This window comes from Aspergillus lucknowensis, assembly GCF_044049455.1.
Source record: "Aspergillus lucknowensis strain CBS 449.75 chromosome Unknown BJX67scaffold_19, whole genome shotgun sequence".
Classification (NCBI taxonomy): domain Eukaryota; kingdom Fungi; phylum Ascomycota; class Eurotiomycetes; order Eurotiales; family Aspergillaceae; genus Aspergillus; species Aspergillus lucknowensis.
In genome coordinates, this window is record NW_027263563.1 from 401,356 (window position 1) to 416,968 (window position 15,613).

The window sequence follows — 15,613 nt, forward strand, 5'->3', positions numbered from 1 at the left end:
TCCGCGTAGTATGCTTATGCGCCGCCCCCGACTCCGGCGGTAGCTTCAGAGTCTCGACGCTCAACACAGATTGAGCATCGAACTCCCAGCAATCCATCTCTGAAAACTTTGAGGAGAGTTACTGACACTACTGTGTCATCGCAGAGCCAGTTCCCGAGAGTTTCGGAGAGTGCCGACCAGGGGGCGAAAGTTGACGAATGCCGTCAAAGTTTCCTTCAACGCAGAAGACGGCGACGATCAGGCACGGTGTCGGCGACTCTTGCCATACAGGGGAATTTCCGTGGCCTTTGACAACAAGTGAAGAGAGTCGTTGAACCTGGAGAACCGCCTCTGGGGAGATGACGTCGCATTCGGAATATGGAATCCGTCCTCCACTGGCTGCTTTGGGGAGGATCTGCTATAATCCATCCACTTCCCCGTGGGGATGCACGCGAGCTCTCAAGCTCCAGGTCATACACACTTTACTTCGGACGAGAGGCTGCCATTTCTATCCCTGGCAATCCTGCCCTGAGAATCGCATCCGGATGCCAAGTTAGCATGAAGGATGCGAGACTTGGGACCTTCTGCTGTGACACGCAATCGCAAGCACGGGTTATTCCATCCAATCAGCAGCTGAGTATTTCCTCAAATGCCGATGCCAATCCACCACATTCATGCCTTCTGATTGGCCACAGGTTCAACCCGGAGCATCCCCAGAGCATCCCCAGAGGAGTTGGCCATGCACGGCCATCCATTGACCTTCGCTGCTGAACACAGAGCCTTCGGTGAGTCGGCCTTTGACTCTCTCCTGCAGGCATAATCGGCCGCTTTCCATGCCTTAAATTCGCAGTTTCCGCCCCATTGCTTCTGTTCGGAGCCATCCTACCTCGGCATCGCCGCCACTCTTCTCTGTGTTCTTCTCGCCATGACAGACAAGGTTGAGGCCGACGACGGTCAGATCGGACCGGGAATGTCCCCGCAAGACAGCCAGTCGTCCATCAAGCACGGCGTCCACCATGCGGAGCTCTCCCGAGAGAGGGAGCCATATGGTCCCTCAGGTCTCAAGGGTGTCGCCGCCAACCCATTTGTCTTCATGTGTGCAGCCTGTTCGACGCTCGGCGGTCTGACCTTCGGCTACGACCAGGGGGTTATATCCGTTACCCTCGTCATGGAACAGTTTTTGGACCGATTTGTCGAAGTCGCCGACGGCCACCCAGGTTCTGGCTTCTGGAAGGGCCTGATGACGGCAATGCTTGAACTGGGCGCCTTCGTTGGCGCTCTGAACCAGGGCTGGCTTGCCGATAAGATTTCGCGAAGGTATTCAATCGTTGTGGCTGTGATCATCTTCACCATCGGCTCTATTTTGCAGACCGCTGCGGTGGACTACGCGATGCTCACGGTTGGCCGGACCATTGGGGGTATGGGAATCGGTATGCTGTCCATGGTTGCCCCGCTGTATATCTCTGAAATCAGTCCCCCTGAGTGCCGTGGTGCTCTTCTCGTTCTCGAAGAATTCTGTATCGTCCTTGGCATTGTCATTGCGTACTGGATTACCTACGGTACCCGGTACATGGCTGGCGAGTGGGCCTGGCGTCTCCCGTTCCTCTTGCAGATGGTCCCGGGCTTCATCCTCCTTGCCGGTGTCATAGTCCTCCCATTCTCCCCGCGATGGCTGGCCTCGAAGGGACGCAATGAGGAGGCCCTAGCGTGCTTGAGCAAGCTACGCCGGTTGCCCGGTTCCGACCACCGTATTCAACAGGAGGTCCTCGATATCCAAATCGAGGTTCGCTTCCACAAGGAGCTAAACGCAGAGAAGCATCCCAAACTGCAGGGGCCAGGATTCAGGAACACTATCCTGCAGGAGCTGGCCTCGTGGGGAGACTGCTTCAAGAGTGGGTGCTGGAGGCGAACGCAGGTTGCCGTCCTCGTCATGTTCTTCCAGCAGGTATCTCCCCTTTTTAAGGTCATAATCGAGTCGGCGAGGCTAACACGCGCAGTTCGTCGGCATCAACGCGCTTATTTATTACTCTCCCACGCTGTTCAAAACGATGGGCCTCGAGTACGACATGCAGTTGCTCATGTCCGGTATCATCAACGTCACCCAGCTCGTCGGCGTCGTCACCAGCGTCTGGACTATGGATGCGCTAGGTCGCCGTCCTCTTCTCCTTTGGGGCGCTGCAATCATGGGCATTTCGCACATCATCATTGCCGCCTTGGTAGGGATCTACTCGGATAATTGGCCCGCACATCGCACGCAGGGCTGGACCAGCGTCGCCTTCTTGTTTCTGTACATGCTCGCGTTCGGAGGGAGTTGGGGTTCAGTCGGATGGGCCTTACCAGCTGGTTAGTTTAAGTTCCCTCCGTTACCGTCAATTGATGTCATGCTAACGAAAGGTAGAGGTCTTCTCCTCCTTCCTCCGCGCAAAGGGTGTAGCTCTATCAACCTGCGGCAGCTGGCTGTTCAATTTCATCATCGTACGCGCCTCCCCTTTCCCTAGTTCTCGTCCTCTTTCTTGATACCAAACTAACCTTTGCAGGGTCTGATTACTCCTCCCCTAATCCAAGACACCGGCTACGGAGCCTACGTGTTTTTTGCCGTCTTCTGCATCCTCGCCTTCGTCTGGGCGTACTTCTGCGTCCCGGAAACCAAAGGCCGCACGCTGGAGCAGATGGACGCCGTGTTCAAGGATAACTCGAGCAGTGCGGAGCAGGCGCGGCGGCATGCGATTGAGAATGAGCTTATGGGGGCGCAGCATGGGCCGATTGAGGCGTAGATATGCCGTCTGTGGCAGTTGGTAGCGGTCATGTATATGTGTACAGTGATGGGTCGCTGATGTACAATATTCTCCGCGTTCTGGTGGTATAGTAACACATTCGTAGTGCACTTACGGTGTGTTATGACGAAGGTCTACGTCCTTCCTTGCTATCATACTCCCACATTGCGGGGAGGCCGGTCACGTGCAAGGCTGTGGGATCGAGCCTTGAATCCTCAAGCGCAGAAGATACGAGACGCGCGTCCTTTCTTCTTCAAGTCGAGATACACCGTCTTTCCGACTGAGCGGCATACTCTCAAAGTATCCGCGCTACATGATGACCGTCACGCTCAGCGGAAGCAGACAGGAGAAGGGATGGTCCCTGCCTGGTCTCGTGAGACGGAAGAGACCGACCCCTCCGCCGGACAAGGCACGCTGCTGAAGTATCCTCGGAAGTTCAGACTCGTCTAATGTACTTTGCAGGTTCGGAATAGTAGAGCTACTGCCGACAGCCCCGTTGTAAGTACCCCGGAGGGGTATCAATATCGTTACTTCTTCGTGAGGGTTGACCTCTCTAGGGGCTTACCTCTCTACCAGAGAGCATTCTCTCCCTCATTATCACCTCCCTGCCGCCGTTGGATCGTTTCCGACTCAAGCTGGTTGGAAACCATTTTCTCACCACGGTGATATCCTCACTGCCACGGCCGCCATTCAAAGCATATATCGCAGAACTGGAGGAACAAAGCAAGGAACGGCAACTATCGAACTACAACAGGACACAGAGAAGAACCTCAAAGACCCTGCAGATCGCGTGTGAGGAGGGATACGATGCCCTGGTCTTGAAATTGCTGCACAGAAACTCAGGCATCCGAACCTGGGACGACATGACAGCGTGCCTGATTGCTGCAATCGAGTGCCACCAGGAGTCTGTCGGGAGGATCCTTTTGAGGCTCTTCGGAAACACCCCGTCTGCATTGCTCTTTCGCTGCCGAATTCACGGCGATTCGAGGGTCCTTTCGAAAGCAGAAACAGCGACAACTGCGCTTCGGTTCGCGGTTTCGAATAACTCCATGTGGGCTTTTCCGTCACTATTAAACCATATCCCACTGCCCGCTTCTATTGATTATATCATAAGAGCGCTTGAGGAGGCCAGTGAGCGCGGATACGAAGAGGCGGCGACGATGTTGTCTGGCCTGGTACCTAGGTCAATGGGGAACGAGATGTCACGCAGCCTGAAGAGCGCCGCTCAGGAAGGCCACGAAGGTATCGTCAAGATTCTCCTCGACCGAGGCGCAAAGATGCCCCGAGGCTATGTTTATCCACGCGCCACACATCTGGCGGCGAAGGAAGGTCATGAAGGCATTCTTAGACTCTTACTCGCAAAGGACCCTGAAGACGATCCTGCATCGGAGGGAATTCGCGAGTATGATTGGCCCAGGTACTGCAATTTATACTCGAGAGCCCCACAGAACTTCATGAGGCACAGGTCGTGGTATTGCCTGCATTTTGCCATCTACGGCCAGCGTGCGAACATTGTCGAATTCCTGTTGGAGAACAAAATTGTGCCACAATTGCGTCAACACAGAGCTACCGCTTTACCTCTCGCTGCTGCGTGCGGGTACCCTGATATTGTCAAGCTCCTTCTATACGTGGGATTCGACACTGAGGCGACTCTAACGAAGGGTTCGGCGCTTGAACTGGCTGCGTGGCACGGAAACGCGGAGGTTATGGCTATGCTCCTCGACGCCGGTGCGACAGTGGGCTGGTCTGATCTGTTTAATGCTGTGGCCAGTGGCTCTGCCGCGGCAGTATCGCTGCTTCTCAACCGAGGCGCGAGTATACGAGCTGCGGACAAGTGCAAGCAAACAGCGCTACATGTTGCAGCCCGGCATGGGCATCCGGAACTCATCCATCTCCTGCTCAAATCCGGCGCCTGTATAGACGAATTTAATAACCAGCGCGAGACGCCGTTAATGATTGCTGTCCGCAAGCAGCACGTTGAATGCGTCGCCGCACTGCTCGAACACGGCGCCAACACAAATCTAAAGGACTGCGAGGGCTGCACGCCGACCCATCTCGCAGCTAGTAATGGGAACATTCAGATTCTTGAAAAGCTTCATGCCGCTGGCGCGAGCATCCACGCCAGAGACGCACGGCAATGGACAGCCCTCCACTACGCGGCCGACAAGGATAAGAGTGATGCAATACTTGCGCTTCTGCGATGGGGTCTTGATATCGAGGCTAGGAATGAGAAGGGCGAGACGCCGCTCCACCTCGCCCCGGCTGGCTATACCCCGCAGGCGTATGAGCAACTGGTCAGCCAGGGTGCCGATCCCCAAGCGCGAAATAATAGCGGTGAGAGTGCGGCGACATTTTACGAGAAGAAGTATAGAGTGTGGTATTATAATGCGAATTGCGCATAGTTTGTGTGAAGACGGGAAGGGTTTGATAATTTGTTCATCAAAATCTTTCCTGCTTCCTTGGATAAGAGGCTCGCGTAGTACCAAGGGGGATGTGGGATGCCAATACGCATAGCGCGACCGGACGAGTCGATTGACCTCCCCGCATCGACGAGGATTTCTCGGAATGCGGAGTGGCTGCGACATCCATTAAGCCCGTGTTGAGGACGGTCGAGCAGCTGGAGATGGGATGGATGGAGCCGGCCCCCAATATCCCGCAACTCTGACTGGGTCGGGGGGAGAAGGTGGGAAGGTGGGCCGACGGGCTAATGAAAGTGCCATACTTTTGAATGGATACCCTCTTGTAGCCTCCGACCGACTGTGCGATGGACCTGAACGAGCCGTCTGACGGTCAGCCGGAGGCGCTTCCTTCGCCGATGAAGATTGATTCAGAAGCTGCAGCCCTGGACGAGCAGGAGGCTGGTCGTGCCGTCCGCGCAGACAACCCTGGTGGTGGAATGCTCGGAACCAGAATTTCGCCCAGCAGCCAAGCGCTGAGAAGCTTCAGCCTGCTGCGAAATCCGTGGTCTTACCCCGAGTCAAGCCTTGTTCGGGATCGAAGCAACCGTGGGACATGCCGATCCGAGAGGGGCTCTCGGAAGTTGACCGAGTCCACGAAGACACTGATACCGAAATTCCTTACTGCCCGGGGTTTAGCCGGGATTCGGTCTCTTCTTTTTCATGCTATTCTCGCTGTAGATGACACAAATACAGACAGAGTGATGGATGCCGGGAGGCAGACGAGATCCCGAGTCCGCGTTCATCCTCGTTAATCATTAAAGTGACAGCCACTACACCGTCCGGCATGCTTCAGTCCCTCGCTGGACCCCAGCGGACTCGGAAAGACTGTGCGGTGGGGACGTGGCGACTGGTGCGATCCAAGGGGAACATGCCCCCTGATATCTCCGGACGCTGTTCAACCTGCTCCACCAGATGGGGTTGCTGAACAATCACCCCAACCTCAGCCCACGGATGGGGTCTGTTGGGAGGGGTAAGGGGAGAGGGGACGAGGGGTGGGCATTAAGCGTCTCTCCGGGGTGAGAATGGCGATAAGTTGGTCAGGCTCTCCCCTTCTGTTGTCCAGCTTCAAAATTTTCCGTATTGGTCTCCGCGTCTCCTCCCTCCTCCCTCTCTTTCTTCCGTCCACGATGTCTTCGAGGATTCCGACCATCTTCGGCCTCACCGGCCGGGCCCTGCACATGGCCCAGGTGGCTCTCATCGGCGCACCGGCCTTTGTTGTCTTCGGGTACAATCAAGCCGGTGTTGGTCCTCTAGCTACCCTAGACAGCTGGGTTGAGACGTTTCCCCAAATCGATACCGTCAACACGGAGGGTGCCGAGAAAGGCCACAACTCCACGAGCAAGGGCGCCGTGATCGCGGCCTTCCAAATCGGCGCCCTCATCGGAGCCCTCTCGACCACTTTCTTCTCGGACCGCATTGGCCGTCGGAAAACCATCTTCCTCGGTGCTATCCTCACCATCGTCGGGCAGGTCCTGCAGGTGGCGTCTTTCGATCTGATCCAGTTTGTTGTTGGCCGGATCATTCTTGGTCTCGGTGTCGGGCAATTCAGTGTCGCCGTGCCCGTCTGGCAGAGTGAGTCATCGTCTGCGAAGAACCGCGGCCAGCATGTCATTCTCGATGGGATGTTCATGTGTCTGGGCTATTCACTGTGCAATTGGATCGATTTCGGTCTCAGCCGCGTGCCGGAAAGCACCACGCAATGGCGGGTCCCGCTGGCCTTGTCGCTGCTGCCCTCGCTGATGATCTTGACCTCCGTGTTCCTGTTCCCGGAGTCACCTCGATGGCTGGTCCAGGTCAACCGCATCGAGACGGCGGAGCACAGCCTCTCCATCCTCAAGGGCAGCGACGCCTCCTGGGAGGAGGTCCGGGCGGAGATTGCGGGCATCCACACCAGTCTGGAGATGACCGCCCACTCCAAGGGATCGCTAATGGAGATGTTCAAGAAAGACGACGAGGAGCGCCTTCTCTACCGCTTCACGCTCTGCGTGATGCTCCAGTTCTTCCAGCAGATGTGCGGTGGAAACCTGATCTCCGTCTACGCCTCGACCATCTTCGAGGAGAACCTCGGGATGAGCGAGAGCCTCTCCAAGATCCTCGCCTCGTGCGCCCTCACCTGGAAGTTCCTTTGCTGCTTCATCTCCTTCTTCGCCATTGACCGTCTCGGCCGCCGCATTTGCTTCATGGTCAGCGGCACGGGGATGATGTGCTGCATGCTCGCCATGGCCGTGACCAGCAGCTTTGGCGAACACAACAAGGGCGCCTCGATCGCCTCGGCCGTCTTCATCTTCCTGTTTAACCTCTTCTACCCGATCGGCTTCCTCGGCGGCAATTTCCTGTACACGACCGAGGTCGCGCCGGCCCGCCTCCGCGTCGCAATGTCCGCCATCTCAACGGCGAACCACTGGCTCTGGAACTTCGTCGTCGTCATGGTCACCCCTGTCGCGCTGGACACGATCGGGTACCGCTACTATGTCATGTACACGGTGCTCTCGGCATGCATCCCCATCGGGGTGTACTTCTTCTACCCGGAGACCATGAACCGCAACCTCGAGCTCATCAACCAGGTCTTCCGGGATGCGTCGTCGCCGTGGGAGATTGTCTCCATGGCCCGGCACTTGCCGCAGGGTGAGGTACCGGAGGCGCAGCTACTAGCCTTGGCGAAGAAGGACGGCATCGCAGTTGAAATGAAGGAGAATGCTTAGCCGCAGAGCGAAATTAACGAGCGAGTCATGGTAGCCTATTAGAACTGTTCAATGCCTGGTTCGCGAATGACGGAGTCCTAGAGTAGCCTGGACTCATGCCCCCCGTCGGGTGGAATCGTGTAGACTTTTGATGTCAAGAATGCCCAGCCTGAACTTCAAAGACTTGGATCTCCTTCTCAGGCAGTGTTGGTCGTGAATCCAATCAAAGCTTCGACATAGCATTCTGCAGGCTGGGATTTGTCCGGGAACTGCCGGTCATCGACGTTTCAACTGTCGCTTTTCGACGATGGAACGGAGATTCTCGGACTTTACTGTTGGTGTCAGGTAGAGATCTGAAGTGGGAGTATAGAAGCAGCATAGGTTGTACACAAGAGACCATTCGAACCGGCAGTTGCAGCAGTAACACTAAGTCATACCTTGATCCTCAAAGACCATTGGCAAATTATACTGTCGTATCTCGATGACTCCCTCAATCAATGAATTTCCCATTGGGAAGTCACCTCCACCTGCAGAGTCGGCACCAACGGGTTTGGACGGCGAGGTATGTAACTGAGCGTGGCGATCCTCGTTCCCTCACCAACACGAAGCGGGAGCTCGCCCTGGATCGTGTCACGGATGGCGGTGCGCGACGGGTAGTCATTTCCGCGCCCAGCTCGGAGTTCCCGACCTCTGTGTACGGGGTGAACCCAGATAAGTATGAGGCGGATGAGGAGCGACGGGTGATTTCCTGCGCAAGCTGGACGACCAACGATGTGACGCCGGTGCTGGAGGTGTTGCAGAGGGAATTTGGCATCACAGAGGGTTTCTCACAACGTGCATGCAGCCCCGCGATCGCAGCAGATGCTGGACGAGTCCAGCAAGAAGCACCGACGGTTATGTTGGTCGATCGATTGGTTTGGTTGTGCGTTGAAGTGAACTGACGACGAAAGGACGGACGGGAGTGTCTTCGAGGACATTATTCCCACGACGACAGGCGCAGCCAAAGCGATCGCAACACTTGCGTCCCCACGTCTCTCACAGCCGAATCTGATGAGTCCAGCTGATTGTCGATGATCGACTTGAGGGTCAGCTCACTGCCCGAGATCCTGGCGGCTTTCAGGCGCGCAGCCAAGGCAGGGTGCTGAGTGTGATGGACCAGGAGCTGAATGGACAACTTCTTCCACAACGAATGGGAAGATTCCAGCGTCTCTTGCCACAGTCGCATCGCTGTGAGACCAACAAAGATGCGCCCGATCGGCGGGATTGGTCTGCTCCAGCGAATGAATCTCGGTCACACAGCCCTGAGGCGCCAGGAACTCGTGTTCGGCCCCCCTTAGTGTGTTTCAGGATGAGCCACAAATTTCCAGTGCGCAGTGAGGGATGTGTCGAGCGTGCGGTGTTATTGGGCTCGAGACGAAGCTTAGCGAGGGCACGCTGGAAATAAAGGCTCTCTCCTTTCTCCCCTTCCCTTCTCACGATCTTTCTTCTTCTCTCAAGCATCGCTTCTGTCATTCCTTCTGTCTCGTTCCCTTCTGCCTGGCGCTCACTTCCCCCCCCAAGCCAATATGCTGACCGTTCCTTTGATCCTGGCTGCTGGCAGCCTGTCCACCCTCGTTGTCGGGGCTCCTGTCCTGTCCTCTCCCTTGAGCGTCCGGCACTCGCACTCGCACCATCTTGTGCACTCGCACTCTTTGGCAAAGCGTACCTACAACGTCCTCGGAGGAGCCGGCAAAGTCGCCGAGGGATGGCCCTCCCTCGACCACTGGTGGCCCGATTTCGACGAGATGTACGCTTTGAGTTCGATCTGATGGTGACAGGGGACTAATGTGACCAGGTTCGAGGCAAACCGCGACACGATGAAGCAGTCCTGCACCCAGTGGAACGTCCCCAACAACTCCGACCAAGAAATCGACGACATCTCCTCCGCCATCAAGTCCGTCTCCAGCTCCTCCGGTGTCGACCCCCGCTTCATCCTGGCTATCGTCATCCAGGAGAGCAACGGCTGTGTCCGCGCCCCGACCACTGACAACGGTGTTATCAACCCCGGTCTGATGCAGAGCCACAACGGTGTTGGCTCCTGCAACAACGGCCAGGTCCTGACCCCCTGCCCTGCCGACCAGATCACCCAGATGATCAAGGACGGCACCGAGGGAACCGCCGATGGTGCCGGTCTCTTGGGATGCCTTGAAGAGGCCGGTGGGCTCGGCGATGTGTCCTCCTACTACCGCGCAGCGCGTATCTACAACTCCGGGTCCATCGCTCCCTCTGGGAATCTCGGTGATGGCATTGCCACGCACTGCTACTCATCCGATGTCGCCAACCGTCTGTCCGGATGGTCCACCGGCCCCAGCAGCTGTGACTCCAACATCATCGGCACCCTGAAAACCGCGGTCACCAGCAACTTCCTCTTCAACGGTGTCTCCAGCGCTTTGGGCAGCTCGGACGAGCCTGACCAAACCGACGAAACCGACCAAACTGACCAAACTGAAACCGACAATACTCCGCCAGCACCCGCCACGGCTGAGGCTCCAGAACCGACAACGACCAGCACGACCACGGAGGCCGCACACACGGCCGACAGCGCCCCAACGACAACTTCCGATCCCGAGCCTCCGGCCCCAACCTCCCCCGTCCCCTTGTATCCCTCCGCCAACCCCGCCTGCAAGAAGTACTACACCGTCGAGGCGGGCGACTACTGCCTGAAGGTCGAGTCCGAGATCGGCGTCTCGGTCGCCCAGCTCCGCGAGCTGAACCCGGGATTGAAGGAAGACTGCACCAACCTGTGGCTGGGATACCAGTACTGCATCGAGGCGTAGGACCTCCGATGCTCTCCTGTACCATTTTCTCTTCTTCTTCCACTCCCATGTCCTTGACAGGCTGTGCCATTTGATTGTACATATCAAAAGAGTGATTTTTTTACCCTTTCGGCCCGCGTAGCTAGTCTAGCTGGTCTTTTATGACGAATTTATGCCCGGATTTCAAAAAGGATTGAAACCATCTCTGGTCATTGTCGTGGTGTGCTCCTTCGCGAGAAATTATGATAGTCGCCCCGCGTTGGAAAGTATCCAACCGCAATCCAAGCATGCCATCACTCGCCCAGAGCCTCAGAAAACAGCGAAGCACCTCCTGAACTCGTCCCCACAGGTCGTGTCTCTGCTCTTGTAACCCCGAAAGTCTGACAGCGCCATTGATCGTCGTATTCGAGGTCAGAACACCCAGCTCCTTGGTGCAGATCAAAATAGAATTCGTGGCTCGGCCGCCAAGCAGCTTGTTGAACAGCCTCACTGGGAGCGGAGGCTGAGTCACTCTTCTCGTTTCGCTTTCGGGGAGCTCTCCCGACCATCCCAACGATGAAAAGCCAGAAACAGCGGTTGCTCTGCTCCAATTGTCCCTGGTTTATTTGAGTGGATCGTCCTCCTGCGCAGATGGGATGACTCAAGAGAAGGTCATGAAATTGCTCTCGAAAACTGATTTCTCAGGTTGAAATTGGGCGTGTTGCTGAAGATATATATCAAGAAGACGAGCTCAACATGAGAGCTTGCTTAACACTTCTCCACTTCAACCCAATATCATTTGTTTGTGGGAGATGCAGCTGTATACATTCTATTGCTGTATTGCAAATGTATCTCTGGTCTCGGGACTATGTCGATACAAACAGAATTGCATGTTGAAATCCTGCTCAACGCTGAGCCCTATGTGGAAGCCCTAATGTCCAGATACAGTAGTAATCACGTGAGGAGAGACGTGCATCGCACCTTTCTCTCTTGTCACTCGATTGTGTGATTGGCAGCCACTTCCTTCTCTTCTCCGCGCTCGCGACTCTCATCACTGTTGTTACTGCCGTACCTTCTCGGAGGTTGATCTGGTTACATAGCTTCAGAATGTGACTTACTCTGCCAAGGACTTCTTTTCTCTGTCGAATTGGGCGATGTGCCTTGCGAACGCGCAACACTCGGTCTGTTCTGGAGAGCTGTTTTGATCACGTGCCGGATGGGCTGTTCCAAGCGAGGGGTTCCCAGCCAGGAGGCAGCACAGAAGGGCGGCACGAAGGAAGGCGTAGAGGCGTAGCTGAGTATTCAGTATGCGCTCATATTGAAGAGATCAATACTGACCCATTACTATCCACAGCTCATCCATCCGTCAGAAGATACGCACGCATTGCTACTCTGAATATATCGTCCACATCACCGTATCAATTCGTCAATCTGCTTGACCACCCCCTGGAAAAATACCGGTTTCGAGAGGAAGAAGTCGACTCCCGAGTTGACCACTTCCTGGCGCACAGCGCTTCCGAATCGGAACAGAGTGATCATGGTGGCGGGTCTGATGCTGTCGTCCGTTGCAGTTTCTCCGATTGTCCGATTTCCGCGTTCGAGACTGTCTATAACTGGCATTGAGACGTCTGCTTTGCCTAAGCTGGGGAAATTTACATGTCAGGATGACTTGGATCTCCTTCCGATGCCCCTTGTATACTTCGAATACTTCGAGCGCGTTGTATGCAGTAAAGTATGCGAATCTGGCCTTCTTCATGGCCGCGATCAGCAGATGGGGGTTGACTGTGTTATCGTCGACCAGCACCCCCAAGGGAACGAGCCGCGCGACTTCTAAAGTGGCTCGGGTTTCCGTGACCGCAGCGTTGGGGTTGGATATACTCACCGTGGGGAGAGGGAGATAACAGCGTCAGCCATCGTGTTGCCATTATAAAGAGATTCGGAGGAAGCGACAACGGAGTTACGGCGTCCGGTGTCGTCTTTCCTCCCTAATCTTTGCCACTTGTTGCGGGGGACGGCTCTCTGACTTGTGCCGACGCTTGGTACACGCTCGGAACGCTTTGGCTATCTTAGACGGACCATAAGCCTGGCTGAAGAATTCAAACAACGCGGGGGATCAGCGTTGGCTTGCACTACTTGACAGCCTTTGGCCGATCCGCGGAGTCAAGCAAATGACTCGGACGCAGGGCGATGTCATTCTAAGCCCTACTGTCTTGCGGCACATTTCATCCGGCGCATCCAGGGGGTGTCTACCACCAGGATAGTACGAACTGGAATCGTCCGAGTGGATCAAAGCTACCTCCATACAGAAGTGGTCCCAATACATGCTTGTGAGCGAGGAGGGCAACACGGCTAGACCTCGTCGTGGTGCTTGACGAAATCTACCGGGTTGTTGGTGGTGTCAAGCGGCGAGCGCCGTCTGGGATGGGGTCAGCGAAGAGCCGCCTTGCAGTTCGACGTTTGGAGTTCCTGCCGTAATCATCCCCTCAATCTCTTGGACAGGGAGTGGCATTAGGTGTCGGATTGCGTTGTTACCTGCGGCGGGGTTGATAGCCAAACGCAACATACAGTAAGCGAATGCGCATATAGATTCTATCATATATTTGTATCTATCGTTTATCTTCCTGTCCTTCGTCTGTGCGACTTGGTGACGAAGCTAGAAACTGTGCTGCCACAGTCCCGGCATCGGTGACGCTCTCGACATAGGCAAAGTGATGGCCTAGCTCGGATAGTCTCCCGAGGACCAGTTCGCGGTATGTCTCTTGTGTCAGAATTCCGCCGCAGAGAATCAGACCGGTCTCTGCAGCTGGCACGGCCGTGGCACATCTCGCGTTTATCAGACGACCCAAGACCGTGCCGACGAGATTTGTTACTTGGCCGGACACGATGGACATCGCGCTGGGGTCACTCGGTGCCATATCAAGCACGAGCTGGGCAACCGCTGCAATTCGAGCTTTGACGCTCTGTCCTGGCTCTGCCAGCAGGACTGCACTTAACAGATCTGTGTCTCCTGTGCTCGAGGCCCCAAACTGCGCCAGCACCGCTTGCTCCAACCTTCCTAAATCTTCCGACTGTAATCCAAGACGCTGGTCCTCTAGTGCTCTCATGGTCTGTTTGATAGCTTCAACTCCTATCACATAACCGCCTCCTTCGTCGCCCAAGAGGTGACCCCATCCTCCGGATCGGGCAACCCTCCGTGGCTCTCTGGTACCGGCGCGTATATTGTATCGCATTGCAACGCTCCCGGTGCCTGCGATGAGCACAATAGCGGACTGCACATCTGGGTGTCGGGACATCGCGGCTGCTAGGAGGTCCACGTCATTTGTCAATCGCGGCGCTGAAGCACCCGTAATGGATGCTATCTTCGAGGCAAGAGCATCCCGAAGCCCGGGCCTGTCCATTCCTGCGAGGCCAATCCAAACCGACTCAAACCGCGAGAGCGCGGCTATACCATTATCGACGGTGGCTGGTGTCTGGAAGCTTTTCAGGGCGCCCTGAACTGCCATGGCCAACGTGGCAATCGCATCATCCAGGGAGTTACCATCAGTTCTACAAACTGGTCAGTATAGCTATGGACGTGAGGGCGATGACTTACAGATTACAAGGACCTGCCAATCCTCGGCCTAGTATGGTTCCCTTACGGTCTGCAATCACGGCAGCACACTTTGTTCCGCCGCCATCGATGCACAGAACAAGCGGTAACTTCTCTTGCCGAGAGATCGTTCTATTCCGCACCAGGACGTGCGCAAGACGCTGACTAGCGACTTCGAGGTTGTGGCGGCATTGTTCTACAGGGTTCCCCGTCTCCGCCACCAGAAGAGCTAGCTTGACGCTCTGGTTACACCGGCCTAAAAGGTCATCGATCTCTGTATCCGACAGCGAGGCGCATCGTATGCTCAGCCTGCGCAAGATATTGCGTGACCGTTGCCGGAGCTTTGCGTTGGACGCGACCAGGTCCACCATCTACATCAATTAGCCTACTGTTCCCTGTGATTGTAAGAGATATTGCGAGTAGATACCATATTCCCGTATGTCTTCCCAATCCGGATCATTGTTCCCGTGCTCAGCATATTCAGCACGAGCTTCGTTGCTGTACCGGCCTTAAGGCGCGTGCTCCCGGTGACAACTTCTGGACCTGGAAGGGGCGCGATCAAGAAATCTACGACGCCTGATCGGCTCATGGCAGATGGATCTGCGCACGCGACGCCGACTGTAACGCATCCAATGCGCTTGGCGATCTCTAGGCATTCCAGGACGTAAGGCGTCCGGCCAGATGCCGCGATTCCAATAATGCTGTCCAGCTCTGGGTTAAGATCTAGTGGCAACATGTCCGCTACCGCGAGAGCCTCGCTGTCCTCGGCGCCTTCTTGCGCGCGGCGAATGGCTGCATCGCCTCCTGCGATCAGGCCAACGAATTGGCCCGGAGGTGCTGCGAAGGTCGGGGGGATCTCCGAGGCATCAAGAATTCCAAGTCTGCATCGTCCTGGGAACTGTTATGAACACTCGGGCTCGACGGACGAGAGGAGATGTGGCTTGACTGACCGGCCGCTGGTTCCTGCGCCAACGTAAATTACTCGTCCGCCACGTTGGACACGGGGAACAAAGGCGTCAATGGCGGCGGCAATCTGGGGCAGGCAGGGGACGATGCTGGGTGCGACGCGGTGGTCCTCGCGATTCATCGCCACGCACATCTCCAAGGTGGAGATTTGGTCAATCTGTGTTGTGCTCGGATTGACAGCTTCCGTCTGGAGATGAGCGAGATTCTCGAGATCCATGCTGTCGGTGTCTGGTGGGTGAAGGGCTCTCCTTCAATGGTCTCCAATGTCCCGAGCGTCTGGTGCAACAAGGCGATTATAAAAAGATTCCAGGCCCTCGGCCCAAGGGTCCTCGAGGGGTTACATCGTTCTCCAATGTCACGGTGCTCTGTATACGAGCCCAAGTGGGGAAGC

General features: G+C 55.9%; 7 protein-coding genes across 7 annotated transcripts; 6 read left to right on the top strand and 1 right to left on the bottom strand.

The window, feature by feature from the left end:
- Positions 1-558: 558 nt before the first annotated feature.
- Positions 559-2,797, top strand: BJX67DRAFT_387969 (sugar porter family MFS transporter). The gene is made up of 4 exons (XM_071034313.1): positions 559-1,924; positions 1,977-2,322; positions 2,378-2,454; positions 2,517-2,797. Exons 1-4 carry the CDS (start codon positions 905-907, stop codon positions 2,751-2,753), a joined length of 1,680 nt encoding a protein of 559 aa, XP_070886405.1. The 5' UTR covers positions 559-904; the 3' UTR covers positions 2,754-2,797.
- A 272-nt stretch (positions 2,798-3,069) lies between these two features.
- BJX67DRAFT_381129 (ankyrin repeat-containing domain protein) lies at positions 3,070-5,155 on the top strand (the record flags this gene model as incomplete). The annotated part of the gene is made up of 3 exons (XM_071032966.1): positions 3,070-3,126; positions 3,216-3,251; positions 3,311-5,155. 3 exons carry the CDS (start codon positions 3,070-3,072, stop codon positions 5,153-5,155), a joined length of 1,938 nt encoding a protein of 645 aa, XP_070886406.1.
- Positions 5,156-5,336: 181 nt separating this feature from the next.
- BJX67DRAFT_85498 (uncharacterized protein) lies at positions 5,337-6,099 on the top strand. The gene has a single exon (XM_071035550.1). It carries the CDS (start codon positions 5,518-5,520, stop codon positions 5,962-5,964), a length of 447 nt encoding a protein of 148 aa, XP_070886407.1. The 5' UTR covers positions 5,337-5,517; the 3' UTR covers positions 5,965-6,099.
- A 240-nt stretch (positions 6,100-6,339) lies between these two features.
- BJX67DRAFT_372042 (sugar porter family MFS transporter) lies at positions 6,340-7,914 on the top strand (the record flags this gene model as incomplete). The annotated part of the gene is made up of 1 exon (XM_071031188.1): positions 6,340-7,914. One exon carries the CDS (start codon positions 6,340-6,342, stop codon positions 7,912-7,914), a length of 1,575 nt encoding a protein of 524 aa, XP_070886408.1.
- A 109-nt stretch (positions 7,915-8,023) lies between these two features.
- BJX67DRAFT_353081 (uncharacterized protein) lies at positions 8,024-9,324 on the top strand. The gene is made up of 2 exons (XM_071029089.1): positions 8,024-8,046; positions 8,152-9,324. The coding sequence occupies exon 2, from the start codon at positions 8,391-8,393 to the stop codon at positions 8,832-8,834; it is 444 nt and encodes a 147-aa protein (XP_070886409.1). The 5' UTR covers positions 8,024-8,046; positions 8,152-8,390; the 3' UTR covers positions 8,835-9,324.
- Positions 9,325-9,344: 20 nt separating this feature from the next.
- Positions 9,345-10,845, top strand: BJX67DRAFT_85543 (LysM peptidoglycan-binding domain-containing protein). The gene is made up of 2 exons (XM_071035551.1): positions 9,345-9,679; positions 9,728-10,845. Exons 1-2 carry the CDS (start codon positions 9,459-9,461, stop codon positions 10,707-10,709), a joined length of 1,203 nt encoding a protein of 400 aa, XP_070886410.1. The 5' UTR covers positions 9,345-9,458; the 3' UTR covers positions 10,710-10,845.
- A 2,405-nt stretch (positions 10,846-13,250) lies between these two features.
- Positions 13,251-15,598, bottom strand: BJX67DRAFT_353087 (putative glucokinase regulator family protein). Its single transcript, XM_071029090.1, has 4 exons — positions 15,207-15,598; positions 14,684-15,137; positions 14,260-14,627; positions 13,251-14,213 (listed from the first exon to the last, which is right to left on the bottom strand). Exons 1-4 carry the CDS (start codon positions 15,437-15,439, stop codon positions 13,274-13,276), a joined length of 1,995 nt encoding a protein of 664 aa, XP_070886411.1. The 5' UTR covers positions 15,440-15,598; the 3' UTR covers positions 13,251-13,273.
- Between the last annotated feature and the right edge of the window lie 15 nt (positions 15,599-15,613).

Excerpts from the sequence above, each read along its gene's own strand:
- BJX67DRAFT_353081 (XM_071029089.1), top strand. The coding sequence starts at position 8,391 with ATGAATTTCCCATTGGGAAGTCACCTCCACCTGCAGAGTCGGCACCAA.
- BJX67DRAFT_353087 (XM_071029090.1), bottom strand. The coding sequence starts at position 15,439 with ATGGATCTCGAGAATCTCGCTCATCTCCAGACGGAAGCTGTCAATCCG. Across the intron at positions 14,628-14,683 it reads GGAAGACATACGGGAATATG|ATGGTGGACCTGGTCGCGTC; the intron begins GTATCTACTCGC and ends TAATTGATGTAG. Across the intron at positions 14,214-14,259 it reads TTGGCAGGTCCTTGTAATCT|AACTGATGGTAACTCCCTGG; the intron begins GTAAGTCATCGC and ends ACCAGTTTGTAG.
- BJX67DRAFT_387969 (XM_071034313.1), top strand. The coding sequence starts at position 905 with ATGACAGACAAGGTTGAGGCCGACGACGGTCAGATCGGACCGGGAATG. Across the intron at positions 2,323-2,377 it reads CGGATGGGCCTTACCAGCTG|AGGTCTTCTCCTCCTTCCTC; the intron begins GTTAGTTTAAGT and ends AACGAAAGGTAG. Across the intron at positions 2,455-2,516 it reads GGCTGTTCAATTTCATCATC|GGTCTGATTACTCCTCCCCT; the intron begins GTACGCGCCTCC and ends TAACCTTTGCAG.
- BJX67DRAFT_85543 (XM_071035551.1), top strand. The coding sequence starts at position 9,459 with ATGCTGACCGTTCCTTTGATCCTGGCTGCTGGCAGCCTGTCCACCCTC. Across the intron at positions 9,680-9,727 it reads TGGCCCGATTTCGACGAGAT|GTTCGAGGCAAACCGCGACA; the intron begins GTACGCTTTGAG and ends TAATGTGACCAG.
- BJX67DRAFT_85498 (XM_071035550.1), top strand. The coding sequence starts at position 5,518 with ATGGACCTGAACGAGCCGTCTGACGGTCAGCCGGAGGCGCTTCCTTCG.